At 43.4% G+C, this 16,175-nt stretch overlaps 1 protein-coding gene across 1 annotated transcript; it reads right to left on the bottom strand.

The window, feature by feature from the left end:
• Positions 1-14,081: 14,081 nt before the first annotated feature.
• On the bottom strand, positions 14,082-15,862 carry LOC108298484 (probable tubulin polyglutamylase TTLL1). The gene is given in 3 exon segments (XM_017521155.2): positions 14,082-15,224; positions 15,227-15,498; positions 15,787-15,862. Coding segments are annotated over 3 exon segments (1,314 nt in total). The 5' UTR covers positions 15,831-15,862; the 3' UTR covers positions 14,082-14,226.
• Positions 15,863-16,175: the final 313 nt, after the last annotated feature.

The raw sequence follows: 16,175 nt of genomic DNA, 5'->3' as shown, positions 1-16,175 counted from the left end.
AATGGGCGACTTCCCGTGGCTCCAATCGCCAGCCAAAAGGGCACCCAGACCAGTGTATTTTGTACAGAGAACCACGGCTCCGGGGCGCCGACAAAGCAGCCATGTGGGGCAAAGCAGCCGCTGGCCGAAACAGCCGCACTGGCGACCGTGGAGCCCCTCCGCCCGGGAATTTCCTAGTCTGTGGGCAATAAAAACGTGGCGTCCACTCACCCTCTGCGCTTTCACTGGGAGCTGCAATCCTGAGTTGTTCCTAAACGGCTATCTTGGATCGTCCCTCCACAGAAGTTTTACATTTTGATATAGCTTAATTCATCTGTCTTTCCTTTGGCTACCTGTGCATTTGGTTCTTACAGGGGATCCTAGTTTTAAAGATGTGCACAAAGCTAAATCTTCAGCTAGAACCAAGGTCAGACAGAAGCATGAAAATTTTGGCCCCATCTGACATCGCCATGCTGCCCTGGTCACCTGCCTGGGGCAGGTACACACCTGGGCATGGCCAGTTTCTGTTATGATTCCCACTTCAGCTGCTGGCCACTCATGAGGCCATGGCATCCAGGCACGGGAGCACCCCAACTGGCTAGGGAGCATGCCATCTCTAGGCAGGCGTGAGGGCTCACACAGGCTGGGCCACTCATGCCAGCCCTCGGTGCCTGGGTTACAGGGGGACAGGAGCCTGCAAAGGAGGAAACTCAGCTCCTGACCGGCACTGCTACTGCATGTGCCTGGGCATGCAAAAAATGTTTTCATTTCAATTAATTTTAAAATCAAAAGGATGAACTAAATGTAACAATAAGGAATAAACAAAGTTGCCTGGATTATATCTGTCTTACACCAACACCATTGCATAATGCAATTTTGCTTTTGGATGTGCGAGGGGCCCATGGCACACAATGTGGCCCTGGCTTGAGAGTCACCTGGTGGTGCCTGACCCCCAGGAGGACAAGGCTTAGCATGGAGCACGCAGCCCTGGGCAAGGCAGGGACACATCTGAGGCCTCAGCGGGGGAGGGGGGGGTGCCTAGAGGCAGCCCAGTCTCATCTCAGCCGCCTTCTCACGCAGAGCCCTTCCCTTTGCCATGGCTCCTCCTCACATGAGCCCAAGTGCCAACCCAAGAGCCTCCTGGGAAGCCATCACCAGACACTGGTTTCCATGTGACAACTAAGTGCACACTGCCTGGTGTCCTGCTCTTTTCCTTACTTCCCTATGTCTTCCCTGAATCAGGGGCAGCTCTCGTCACCTCTAACTCAGGAGGTTCAGTGGCCTCTCAGCCTCACCCCTGCCCAGCGCAGCCACCACACACAGCTGTTCCCAGGTGTCTCTCCAAGCCCTTTGCCAGGCCTGGGCCTGCTCACACAGTTTCCCCTTACCCCATACACAGAGCCTGGTATGTGTGGCTGCCTGAATGCCTCCATCATCAGCCCCTCACGCCGGGCCCTGGTGCTCCCTCTGCTCAGCCTGGCCCAGGGCTCCTAGGTGCATGGCCATCCCTGTCCTCTCTACCTGCGGGAGTCCTGCCCACTGTCCTGAACAAGCTCCTGCCCAGCCCCAACCTTTGCCTCAAGTCCTTATCTTGCTGGTCTTTGGTGAAGACCATGGTGGTGATGGTGATGCTGATGGTGGAGGCTATGATGGTGAAGGTGGTGATAGTGGTGGAGGTGATGGTGATGGTGATGGTGGAGGTCATGATGGTCAAGGTGGTGATAGTGGTGATGGTGGTGGTGATGTTGATGGAGGAGGTCATGATGGTGAAGGTGGTGATAGTGGTGATGGTGGTGGTGATGCTGATGATGGAGGTCATGATGTTGAAGGTGGTGATAGTGATGATGGTAATGGTGATGGTGATGGTCGAGGTCATGATGGTGAAGGTAGTGATAGTGGTGGAGGTGGTGGTGATGGTGGTGGTGGAGGTCATGATGGTGAAGGTGGTGATGGTGTTGGAGGTGTTGGTGATGGTGATGGTGGAGGTCATGATGGTGAAGGCGGTAATAGTGGTGGAGGTGATGGTGATGGTGATGTTGATGGAGGAGGTCGCAGTGGCAGCCCGTAACCCTCCCTTAACTCTCTGGGTTCTTGGCTGATGATAACAAGAGTATGAGGCTGACAGACGCTTCCCATGCACTCAACCTACTCTTGGCAGGAGTGGCTTCATCCAGATGCCCTGCCCTTGGGCCAGAGGAGGGTCCTGCTGGCTAGCCTGTCGTGGTGCCGAGCAGGTGGGACAGGCCACATGTGCTCCATGCCTCCCAATGTGTGGCATGTCCTTGCATATAGGGGCAGGCTCCCTGACACAATGCTGTTGGCCCTGGTGCACAGCAGGAGCATCTTGGTTTTGCCTCTTGACAATGTCCTCTGGGGTTCTGAGGTGTGTCCTATAGAAAGAACAAACATGCATTCCTCCACACCACCAGCATGCCTTGGAAGAGGTGACAGTAACTGGATCCTGAGTACTTACTTGAGCAGCAAAAGAAGCGGCTGTCCTGGCAGCCCACAAGCCAGGCAGGTCAGATGGACGCACACATGCTGATGGCTTCCTGGTCACACACAGCCCTGAGCTCATGGGGAGGATGCTTGCTAGCCAAGAAAGCAGGTATCTCATCAGCCCTTACATTTGGAGAGATGAGTGTGTTATACCCTAAGGCTGGAGACACTGGGACACCTGACCCTGGCAGAGATGTCAGGAGAGGTGACTGGGGCACCCATGTGCACCCTCACTGGGGTCAGCTGGGCTGGCAAAGTCATCACACCCTTCTGCTGAGCTGCCACAAGCAGCAGCCACAAGCAGGATCCAATGCCCAGCAGGACTGGAGGGGAGGAGGAGCCTGGGGGCAGAGCCAGAGTGAGAGGACCAGAAAAGCAGCAGGAGGTGGATGTGAACAGCAGCAGCACAGAGTCAGAGACAAATGCTGACTGGAAACAGGAGGCGAGCTCCATGGGCCATGAGGACATGCATTTTGGAAGAAGAGGAAGGTTGGGGAAGCTTGTGGATACCAGGCAAGGCTGTGGACTCCATCTGGGTAATGGAGAGAGTGTGTGGTACAGTGGTTACCAGCCTGGGGCAAGGGACATATGTTTGTGACTTAGTTTCTCCTCTGTACCCACTGAGACTCAGAACTCCCACCACACAGGGGTGTTGGAAGCAAGAAGGAATTAATGCAGGAGAAATTCACAGAACAGTGGCTGGCACCAAGCAAATGCTCAGTGAAGATGGCTGCATCACCACCATCGCCATCACCATCACCTCTACATCATCACTATCACCTCCACTACTACCATCGTCTCTACCACCACCACTGCCTCCACCACCACCATCCCCACCTTCACCATCATGACTTCCACCACCACCATCACCTTCACTATTACCATTGCTTCCACCACCACCATAGCTTCCACCACCATGACCTCCTCCATCAATATCACCATCACCTCCTTCATTTTGGTTATTTCCCTCATTAAGTATGTAACCGTAGTATGTAGCTGGGGCAGGATGACACCGGGCACATCCCAGCATGCATTTGCTGATAAGAGGCCGAGTTAAGCAGCACCAGCAGAGCCTGGGAATGCAGGTGCTGTCGAGTACCCAGAGCCCCCATATCTATAAGTTGTATGTCTTTTTATGACAGCTCTAGCCCTTGCACCTGGTTCTGTTTTATTTCTCAAGTACTAGTTTATCTTTTAACTTTTTGCTTACTCTGCCTCTGTGGAAAAATTGCTTCAGCTAGGTTCCCCCTTCCCTTTTCAAACTAGGGTATAAGAAACCCCTTAACTTTTCCTTTGGGGCCGAGAGAATTTTGGGCATTAGCCACCTCTCAGTCACCAGCTAAAATAAACGACTCATAATTCAATCTCAGAGTGTGGCTTATACCTTGACTCACTTTGATATAACAACAGCTGCCACTATTTCCTGAAGTTTCTAATTGTTCTGTCAGCTAAGCCTCCATCCCAGTAGGCCTGCAAATCCTCAAGACCACGAACAGGCCGTGGTGAATCTCAGGGCCACTGAGTGCCTGGGCTGGCAGGGGCAGAGCATCTCAGGGCTCAGTGATGTTTGGGCTGAGCATGGGCTTTGGGAGTCAGACAGTCGCACTGGAATCCCAGCTGTACCATGATTAGCTCTGTGTCTGTGGCAGGGGCCACACTGCTTCGAAACCTGAGACACCATAGTAATAAATTTAACACACCCTTCTAACTGCATTTTCTTTTTTATCCATATTTCTATATAATTCCCATGTACTACTGATTTTTTATTTAAATTAATAAACATGTTATTCAGTGTGTTTTATTTTTCCTCATAATTTTTAACTATATTGTATGGTTTCACTAATATAAGGTACATACGATAGTTCTATTTGCAGAAACAGAGAGTAGAAGAGTAGCTCCCAGAGGCCAAAAGAAGGGAAAGAGGGGCTGTTGTTTAACAGGAACAGAGTTTCAGCTTTGCAAATAAATAAAATTCCTTATGAATGTGGATAATGGTTGCAGAACAATGTGAGCGTGATTAATTCCTCTGACCTGCACATTAAAAATTGTTAAAATAGTTAATTTTATGTATGTTTTATCACAATGTTAAAAAGAACTTTTTAAAAGAATCAGGCTGTAGATATCTGCAATAGCATAAATAAATATCACAAATATAATCTTGTATTTAAAAAATCGATGTAAATTATCCATACTAAATAATTTCATTTATAGTAAATCCAAAAAATCAAAACTGAGGTTCTGGCTTCCACTAATGGTGAAGTAGCTAGCTGAACTAACACTCTCACAGAGAAAAATGATGGGTCCTGGATAAAATAGTATATATCATTATAAACACTTCCATATATAAGACATATATGAGATATGTGTGTATAAGAAGTGAATGAGGATTTCATCTGTGCCCTCCATAGGAGAGATAAGTATTGAAGTTAGAATCCAGCCCAATCCAACACCTGCTTTAAAAACCAATACTCTTCAAAGGGACACAACAGAATCTACAGTCTCTATAACTCTTTTATACAGTCTCTAGTGCACAATTTTCGAATTCTGGAGATGTATGAAGACACATAAAAACGTACATGCACAAGATAGAAAGCAGGCAGTAGATATCTCCAAAATGTCAGATGTAACCAGCAGACAAGTATTTGAAGGCAGCTATTGTAAGTATGCTCTTGGAGGCAAAGGAAAATATATTTTTTCTTTCTTTCTTTTTTTCTCTTTTTTGACAGTGGCTTGCTCTGTCGCCAGGCTGGAGTACAGTGGCGTGATCTTGGCTCACTGCAACCTCCACCTCCCGGGTTCAAGCAATTCCCCTGCCTCAGCCTTCCGAGTAACTGGGACTACAAGCGTGAGCAACCTCGCCTGGCTAATTTTTTTATATTTTTAGTAGAGACGGGGTTTCACCATGTTGACCAGGATGGTCTTGATTTCTTGACCTTGCTGTCTGCCCTCCTCGACCTCCCAAGTGCTGGGATTACAGGCGTGAGCCACCATGCCCGGCCAGGAAACTCTTCTCATAAATGAACGGATGTGGGACCTCAGCAGAGAAATAAAAAATAGCCAAATAGAAAAATAAGCCATAAAAATAATAATTTTCAGCTTATTTATAGGTCAGAAACAAAAGACACAGCATTAGAAATTATTCTATTAGGGCCGGCCGCGGTGGCTCACGCCTGTAATCCCAGCACTTTGGGAGGCCGAGGCAGGTGGATCACGAGGTCAAGAGATGGAGATCATCCTGGCCAACATGGTGAAACCCCGTCTCTATTAAAAGTACAAAAATTAGCTGGACGTGGTGGCACGCGCCAGTAGTCCCAGTTACTCGGGAGGCTGAGGCAGGAGAATTGCTTGAACCCAGGAGGTGGAGGTTGTGGTGAGCCGAGATTGCGCCCCTGCACTCCAGCCTGGCACCTGGAGAGGAAGGGAGACTCTGTCTCAAAAAAAAAAAAAAAAAGAAATTATTTCTATCTAATAGAAGTTTTTTAAAAAAGTCTAAGAAAAATGAACAGAGCTTTACAGACCTGTGGAATACTGAGTCTGAGAAAAGGAGAGCGACAGAAAAAAGTAAATGGGGTACAAATTAAATGGGGGCTCGCAGTTCTGGGGGAGGGGAAAGCAGTGCACACCTTGTGGGGCATGCTGGTAGTTGTATTCTTGTCACCGGTTCCAGACGGTGGGTGGCGGGGCTCCAGGCGACAATCCCAGATTAAGACTGAGGCGAAGGGTACGCCAAGATTTGCTGGCCACTGATTCCGTGCCAAGCCCTCTTCAAGGGGATTGAGTCAGGAGAGGATCTTGAAAGTCACCCAGGGTCTTTTCAGAGCATCTGTGCCTCCTCCAGCCCCTGGAGCTGCCTGCTCTCTTAGGCGGCTGTGGGAACTGATCTGAGGTTCCAGACGCTGTCCATTGTACTGCTGCCCTCTGCTCTCTCTAACCAGAGTGCAAGTTCAGCTGCCTTTGAAAGACATTCACCACCTGGCCTGGGGTTCCACACATTCATGGCTTGCAAGGAGTGACCATGGGCTGAGGCTTCGTGAAAATATCACCCTCCCTAGCGCCTTTTTTTTTTGCCAATGTGGAGGCATAAGGGAGGATAATCATTGGGTTACCAAGGTGCCGCTAAGAGCAGAGGAGAAGACCTCAATTCCCAGCCATGTGTTCTGTATGACATTTCTCCAGCCAATTTAAGTGTTAAGGCCCTCAAATATCTACCTAAAGATTGTGATAGTTTAGGCATTTTACACTTAAAATTATTGGCCTCATGTCAACTGAAGCCCTACTGGCCAGTATCTCAAATACACAAATGATGACCTGATTACTCAGGAACAGATGGTGCTCCAGTTTTGTGAGAGTGACTTTGTGGGAGTTTTTTCTTAGTTCAAGTATGGAGTACTTGGGGGTTCTTTCACATCTTTCAGGTTTCACATCTCTGCTTTGGGTGAAAAGCTCATTATCCACAGTAGTCAGGGATGTGCCTTTACTTGTTGGGGCTGATCCGCTTAAACTTTATGTCTAGACAATGAAAACATCCAGGAGCATTTCTGCTTTCATGTAGCATCTTAATAATTGATGTCCCTAAGGTCTTATGTCCTCAGAAACAGTTTCTTTGATTGCTAGATGGTATCAGCCTTCATGCTGTTTATTTTTATTTATTTATTTATTTTGTTTGTTTGTTTTTGAGACAGAGTCTCGCTCTGTTGCCCAGGTTGGAGTGCAATGGTGCAATCTCAGCTCACTGCAACCTTCATCTCCAGGGTTCAAGCGATTCTCCTGCCTCAACCTCCTGAGTAACTGGGACCACTGGCGTGTGCCACTACATCCAGCTATTTTTTGTATTTTTAGTAGAGACAGGGTTTCACCATGTTGGCCAGGCTGGTCTCGAATTCCTGACCTTGTGATCCGCCTGCCTCGGCCTCCCAAAGTGCTGAAATGAAAGGCATGAACCACCACTCTCGGCCCATGCTGTTTAATTGGTAAAAACCTGAGTGTTAATATCCATGAAAATAAGACCTTGTTCTTTTTCATTTAAATGCTCTTTTTTTCTCTCTTTTCTAGTATCCTGAGTAGGATATCCAGTGTTGTGTTTAAAGAAGTAGTGAGAGTGGGCATCTTTATCTTATAATAAACCTTAGAGCAAAAGTTTCCACCATTTCACCATTGACTATAATTTTAGCTATCGGCTTGTCATGTAGCTAATAAAGAATGTATCTTTTTATTGTGAGGTATATTCTTTCTATACACAATTTGTCATAAATTTTATTAGGAATGGATTTTAAATTTTGTTAAAATAAAATATTAGGCATGCATAAAAAGTCATAATTTTTTTATCTTTTGGATGTGTAAATAAGGTGTATGGTATTTATTGATTTCCACATATTAAAATATTCTTGCATCCAGAAATATATCCAACCTGATCAAAATAAATGATCCTTTTAAAGTGCTTCTGAATTTTATTTGCAACTACTTTGTGGATGATTGTGGATGTGGGTGCATCTATATTCATCAGGGATATTGATGTGTAATTTTATTTTATTTTTTGTAATGCACATCTCTGGCTTTGGTATCAAATGAATGCTGGCTTCATACAATGAGTTTGGAAGATTCCTCCTTTTTTAATTTTTTCAAAGATTTGCTTCCTTTTAGATGCTTGCTAAAATTCAGCAATGAAGTCATCAGATCTAAACTCCTTATTCATTAATGATCTATTCATATTTTCTATTTTTGATATTTCAGTCTTGGTAGTTTGTACATGTCTAGAAATTTATTCATGTCTCCTCCCTTATTCAATTTGTTAAGATATAGTTGTACATAGAAGTCTATGTACATAGCAGTCTTATGCCTTTTGTATTTCTGTTTTATCAGTTGTAATGCCTTCCATTTAATTCTAATTTTATTTGAGCACTTCTTTCTTAGTCCAGCTAAAGATATGTCAATTTTATGTTTTCAAAAAAAAAACTCTTACATTTTTCTACATTTTTTTAACATCTCTATTACATTTATTTCTGCTCTGATTTTTTTTTACATTTATTTCATCATCTGATAACTTTGGGATAAGTTCTTTCTCTTCTAATTTCTTGAGTTGTATCATTATTTGTTTATTTGTGACCTGTCTTTTCTTTGAATGAAGACATTTACTGCCACTCAATCTCACTGAGATTAGCACCCGTATGCACTACGTTCATTTTGTTTGAGTACACTAACAAATTTCTGATCCTAAGATTGCACCTTTGGCATACTCATAAACAGCAATGCTGAAAGCCCACAGAATGAGTAGAGGTTTTACAGTGAGAGAATTGCCCCCAATGTTTTCAAGGGGCTAAGAGCAAATGCTCTTTTTCATTTTTATTACTCATCAATGCCTGAACCATAAGGAACAAAGAATGTGCACCTGATCATAAGAGTGCTCGTGACAGCAGAAAAGGAAGCAGCAGCTCAGAAAAGACAAGGCCACTTTTCTTGCTGGCATGACAGTAGCACTTATTAGAGCAACTGAGTGACATGCATAATTCTCTCCAAAGTAAAAGTCCATTTTGTTTCTGCAGTTTTACAAAAGACCATCCCTGGGCCTGTCCTCAGAATGTGTAATGATAAACAATGTTCAGTTATCTACCTAGGCATTCAGTAATAACAACCAGACCAGATGAAGTGATCACAGGGACATAGCCTGACTCGATAATCAGGACTGAAGTGCTGATAGATTAAGGTGCTGTGTTTTCACTGCCTTGACAGGCAAGTTTCTTGCAAACTGCCTTCCAAACACAGGCTAAATCTGATGACACATTAGGCTGGAGCAGAGTCAATTGACCATTTACGTCTAGGTGATGAGTGTGCTTTAGTGTGGGCAGGGAAGGAAACTCTTAATAAAGGACACAAACTACTGTTTAGACCAAAGCAAAAGCCCTCCACCAACTAGTGGCTCTAACTGAGGTGACTTTTAATGTATCATGAAACCACTAGGCCAAAAGCTGTTTAAGTTAAGCAGATGTCTTCAATCATGGTTGGTTAATCCAGTTTGTGTTATGAATTATTTGATTAGCCTCCCATTTAACCCATTGGTGAGACAATTACCACCCTAGGGCTACTAGAACAGCTAAACCCATGGCACCAATCATTGGACAGACAAGATTGACAGCAGTTATTCATTACATGTTATCATGGAAGGAGGAAAGTACTGTATGGTAAACAGACCCACGCAGGGATTGCACTCGGGAGCAGACACAGGAGGTGTCAGGCGAAGGCTTTATAGTATCAAGAGTGTGAGCTGTTCCTGGTTCCCACAGTAGGTTGTTATTGGTTGGTCTGAATAATTCTGTGATCTTGGGAGAAACTAAAACACATTATGTTACCAACTGCTAAGACTACAATAATATACTATAGTAGTGTAACACTATAGTTAGTATTATAGCCTATGTACTATATACTATAATTAACTCTCATTTATATTAATTAACCAACGGTAAAATTGTTTCATTATATAGTACATTATTTTACTTAAAGTGGCAGTTGCCAAGAATCTATCAATGACATAAAGCGAGCACTTACTGAACATATATTTTAGCGATGCGTAATAGAAAGAAGCTATATAAAATATACTGTATAAAGTATACTATTCATGTAAAAAACTACATGATCTACACATTAGTCATGAACCAAATAACAATGTTCTGGAAATAGAGAGACCATATATATATAACCTATATAACCTTGCTTTTTCATAAATAGATATATGTAAACCTACCTTAAAGGCCAAGGGTGTTGAGAGGATAAAGAAAGAGGCTGACAAAGGAATATCTTAGAAAGAAACACTTAAGAGAGACCTATGAATAAAAACTATGTCTCAGATGGCTAAACATGGTCAATCATTGCACTGTTGTCCTCTAAACCCAGACACTTATCAAAGAAAAGGACTGTGTAGGAAAATTGAAATTCCTATATAAATTTCACTGGCCGGGCACAGTGGCTCATGCCTGTTCATAGCAGCACTTTGGGAGGCCGAGGCAGGTGGATCACAAGGTCAAGAAATCAAGACCTTTCTGACCAACACAGTGAAACCCCGTCCAAAAGAAAAAAAACATAAATCAATAAATAAAAACAAATTTGCCTGCGAGTAACATTTATGCTAAGTACCTGTTCACAATAACATCAAGATTGTTTTGACTTAAGGGTAGGGCCTACAGGAATAGTTGGTTTCAATATATAACACAGATACTTGAAACCCCTCAAAAAAACAGAGAAAGTACCTATATCATAATTTTACTTTTTTTAGTAATTTAAAATATTGAAGTCTTGTTAACTAATCTTAAATTTCTCAATAAAAAATAGTATTACTAAGCCTTAAAATTATAGTTTTAAGACAGTTTTTACCCCAGCACCAATGATTGAATAATAGGGTTCTAGGCCCTTCTCCTTTGGGTTCTGAGTGACTGAAGATGTGAACCTACTCTTACCAAATGAGGACAGAGTAAAGTTCCTATTTGCAGCTATTTTCAGGCAGGACTTTCTCTTTATGCTGAAGCCAGGCCCTCACTGTGATATATTTTCATTTTACCTTGTATGTAAGGTTATTTTTATTTATAAATTTTATAAATTATACAAAATTTTTTATATGTGTATATAGATACACATATGAAAATACATATACATATATATATATATTTGTCACCAGATGTGATGGATCGCATTTGTAATCCTAAAACTTTTGTTGGCTGAAGGGAGAAGAGCTTTTGAAATCAGGAGTTCGAGACCAGCCTGGGCAACATAAGGTAAAAGCCACGCATCCCACTTTTTCTACAAAACATTGAAAAAATTAGCCACGTGTGGTCAAGCATGTCTGTGGTTCCAGCTACTTGGAAGACTGAGGTGGGAGGGTCATTTGAGCCTAGGAGGTAGAGACTTCAGTGAGCTGAGATTAGGCTACTGCACTCCAGTCTGGGCATCAGAGCAAAATCCTTTCTTTTTCCATCGTTTTTTTCCCTCACTCTGTGCTTGTGTGGAGCGTGTGTGTGTGTGTGTGTGTGTGTGTGTGTGTGTGTGTATTATTCAAAATGAAAACAATATAAAATTTTTTATTTTTATTTTTTTGAGACAGAGTCTCACTCTGTCACTCAGGCTGGAGTACAGTGGTGTGATCTTGGCTCACTGAAACCCCCGCCACCCAGATTCAAGTGATTCTCTACCTTTGCCTCCCAAGTAGCTGGGATTAACGGCACCAACCACTTAGCCTGGCTAATATTTGTACTTTTATTTGAGACAGGGTTTTGTCATGTGGCCCAGGATGGTTTTGAACTCCTGAGCTCAAGTGATTGATCCACCTTGGCCTCCCAAAGTGCTGGGATTACAGGCATGAGCCATCGTGCCTGGCCAATGAAAATTATTTTCAAATTTTAGATTTTACAGTCTTTCTGTCCTCTTGGCTTTTGAGTCAGCCTGAGCTTTGAAAATGGGCAATCTGCTACTGTAGCAATGTGCACTAGAAGTAAAATGTGAGCCACGTGTGTCAGTTAAAATCTTCTAGTAGCAGCATAAAGAAAAAAAATGAGTGAAATTGATTTTATTAACAACCCAATCTATCCAAAATGTTTTAACATATAATCAGAATTAAATTATTAAAGATATATATGTAAAATTAAATCTTTAAAATACTTTTTTGTATTTTTTCTTAGCATATCTCAGTTCATACTGTGAACAATGCAGGTGCTCAGTAGCCCCTGTGGCCAGTGGCTGCCTCATTGCAAGTGCATCTCTGAGGGCTCTGACTTTTTTGACCTAAGGGAGGTGAAGGGCCTGAATCCTCCTTTCCTGCCAGATGGTGGTAAATGCTCCTTCTCTGCCAATATGTCTCCTGTTTCAAGAGTAAGAGAGGTGGTGCCCTGAGAGACAAGAGGAACTTACAAGAAACAACTGTTCACAGGTAGCAGTGCTGTCCACTGCTGCTTGGTGTGGACTCATCACTCCTCAAGAGGTCAGAGAGCAGTCAAAAAAGACAGGGCCCCAGAAGGGGGAAACCTCATGGTTTTAGATTTTTTCATAGCCTTCACATCCAGAGTTTAGATGTCAAAAGACTGGATTAAAGAAAAAGATTTTAGCTTATAATTTGGCCTTGACAAATCAAAGTAGAAAGAAATAAAAACATGTCCCATACAAATAATTTAAACACCGAGGAAGTCATTAAGCACAGAAAAGAGGAGAAAATAGCTGCAAGAAACAAACAGAACTTTTAACAAAATGGAAATAGTTCATTATTTTCAGAATTAAAATGAACATATACATGAAGTAAAATTTCCAATACAAACATGTAAATTGGCTAAAGAGATTTTAAAAAACAACAAGATTTATTTTCTGTGCCTATAAGAAACTCACTTTAGATCTAGCATACAAACAGGCTAAAAGTGGCAGTATCAAAAAATACCTTGCAGGAGAATTGCAATCAAATGACAGCAAGCGTGGTCATAATTATGCAAAATACACACTAAGTCAAAACTGAAACAAGAGACAAAGAAAGCTATGATATAATGACAAAAGTGTTGATTCACTGGGGAAGCTGTATTAGTAGTAAAAACATGCACATTTCACAACAGGGTTCCCAAACGTATAAAGCTAACATTGACACAAATGAAGAAAGAAATAGCTATGCAAAAATAATAAGCCACATAATTACTCCACTATTCGTAAAGAATAACAAAACTAGGCAGAATGCTAACATGAGAACAGAGGATTTGAATAACACTGCAAACTCTGTGATCGTAAAAGACATATAGAAAACACTAGTCGCAGTGAATAAAAGTGAAAAACAAAACAAAACAAAAGACACTCTACACAACAACATCAGAATACACAATCTTTTCAATAGAACATGAAACATTCTCCTAGGTGAATGAACTATTAGGACAGAAGATAAGTTTTACTAAGTTTTAAAATATTAAAATATGGACCAGGCATGGTGGCTCATGCCTATAATTCTAGCATTTTGGGAAGCTGAGGTGAGAGGATTAACTGAGTTTATGAGTTCAAGGCCAGCATGGACAACATAGGGAGACCTTGTCTCTACGAAATATAAAATTAACAATAACAACAAAAAAATAGCTGAGCATGATGGCACATGCCTGTGAGTCTAGCTACTCAGGAGGCTGAGGTGGGAGGATTGCTTGAGTCTGTGAGATTGAGGCTGTGATTAGCCACGAATGAACCACTGTGCTCCAGCCTGAGCAACAGAGCAAAACCCTGTCTCAAAAAAAAATTAAAATATTACAAACTATTATTTTTTATTAAAAGGGAATAAAATTAGAAATCAATAGCTAAAGAAATACTGAAAAATCTACAAATAGCTGGAAATGAACACACTCTTGAGGATGCTCTTGTTCAGGGGTTAGAAGACAGTATTGTGAAGACATCCACACTACCCAAACTCATGTGAAGTTTCATGCACTCTCTATTAAATTTTAACTGTCATTTCATTTTGCAGAAATACAAAAAATAATTAAATTTATATGGAATCTAAAGGGAGTATAAAGAGCCAAACAACCTTCAATAAAAAAAATAAAATTGGAGGCATCACACCACTTGACTTCATAATATATTATAAAACTATAGTAACCAAACTATTTGTTTTTGTTTTTGTTTTTTCCAAAGAAGTGCTTTAATTTATTTACAGGGCTTAGGAAAGGAAAAAAGCTCTAAAAAAGGAAAATTTCAAAACAGGGCTTCAGCAAGGACCCAGGAGAGTGAGTTGTTTTGATAAGGTCTGGGTTGGAGTCACTTCCAGGTGGTGAGGACGGTTCTCCCTGAGTCTCTCGATTGGCCTGCTCTGGGCCCCTGAGACTGGCCCTGACGACTTCTCAGTTCCCGGTCGGCCCCGTCACCCTGGGCCAGTTCTTCATCGTGCAGAATCTTGTAATTGCCAAGGACTTCCTTTGGGGGCGACTTGTTCCATTTGCAGTCTGGAATTTCGCCGTTGGGGACGGCAATGTTGAGGGTGTCATTAATCAGGTTATACTTGAGGATTTGATCGTTGGCACTGCTGGAGGTGAGCGACGGGGACGCGTTCGCCTCGATCAGCCAGGGCTTCAGCTTGTCTTCAATGATGATGTCGTAGCCATAACATTCAAAGCAGTGCTTGTCATTGTTCATCACCGGCGCCACGGCCTTCAGGGACTGTACGATGATCCAGTGGATCTCGTCGAACAGCTTGCTGGTCACCTCCTTGCCACGGGTGCTCTCCAGGTAGAGCCGCAAGTTGCTGACTGTCCACTTGTCCCCGTGGATGTGGTTGTAGTCGTCCCCGTGTTTCTGGATGGCAACGTTGGTGAGATGAACGAACATGTTGTCCAGCTCACTGGTACTCGGGCTGTATTTCACTGTGCAAAACCGGCAAAACCCAAGCTTATACATGTAACAGCGCAGTGGACGGTACGTAGACACCAGAACTAACAAGCGCAGGTCGAACTTCTTCCCGCCAATTAGTAAAGGGTTGTTAATACAGAGAGAGATCATGTAGGCTTCTTTATTAGATTGAGACACAAACGAAGACGTCTTGCTGTCCTGGGACCACTTTTTGATCTGTGAGAGCTTGTTGATTAGGAAGATGCCCTTTCCCTGGGCCTTGCCACAAGGCTTCATGATCCAGGTGCTGGACGGGCTCTTTTGGAACTCCTCTACGAACAGGTTATGGTCAGCGGGCAGCCCGTAGGTAATTGGAACAAAGTCCAGATAGAGGTATTTTCCATTTTCGTCCTTTTCTGCAAGAGGACTCCTTTCTCTAGCTCCTTCCTGTATCTTTTGATGTTCTTCACCATCAGATCCTTCTGGGTCCTTTCATAGTGGTTTGGAAAATGGTCGACTATTTGATAGTCTGAGAGCAGATATCCAGTTTCGACACTGAACACATTTCGGATGGTTTGCACGCTCATCCAGTACAAATTCCAATCCTCATTTTCTGTCACTTGGACCCATCCTGTCTTCTCAAAGTTATTGATCAGCACTGACTTCTCGATATCAGTGACCCATTTTACTTTTCCTGCCATAATCCTGCAGATACAGGGCCACGCCAATGGCTCAGGCAACTTTTCGTTTTCACTACTCGATTTCATCCTCCACAGCTCTGAATCCCTGACGAATTCTACTAGCGGCCTGGGGACCCCCGACCACCACCATCCAGGCTGCGTGGTTCACACGCTGTACTTAAAACAAGCATCTTAGTGGGTGACTTCACACCAACCACTGACTTCTTCCATAGGCACTGACAGAGCACCACTGGCAACGCCCACGTTCACCTCAGTGTTACTGACGTCACTCACACTGGCCCCTCCTTCTTCCCTGTGGGCTTGGAGCGCTGAGAGGCTCGGAGGAGCGCCTTGCATAGTTGCCTCCAGCCGCAGCCCCCGCCCCACCTCCAGCCTCTCTCGCTCGCAGCAGGAGGCAGCCGGCAGCCTGGTGGACCTGCCCGCCCCGCCCCGTCCCTCCCTGCCCCTCCCCGCGCCCGCACCCAAACTGATACTGACATAAAGGCAGGCAAACAGACCAATGGAACAGAATAGACCACAGAAATAAACTCACAAATATATGGCCAAATGAAGAGTTATTTGTGTATCCATATTCATTGTGACATTACTCACAACAGCTAATATGTGGGAGCAACCCAAATGTCCCTCAATGAATGAGTGAATAAAGACAATTTAGAATATACAAATAATGGAATATTCAGT

Source organism: Cebus imitator, unplaced genomic scaffold (assembly GCF_001604975.1).
Source record: "Cebus imitator isolate Cc_AM_T3 unplaced genomic scaffold, Cebus_imitator-1.0 Scaffold972, whole genome shotgun sequence".
Lineage (NCBI taxonomy): Eukaryota > Metazoa > Chordata > Mammalia > Primates > Cebidae > Cebus > Cebus imitator.
Note: the sequence above shows the minus strand (reverse complement) of the source record. Positions and strands in the feature narration are given on the sequence as shown.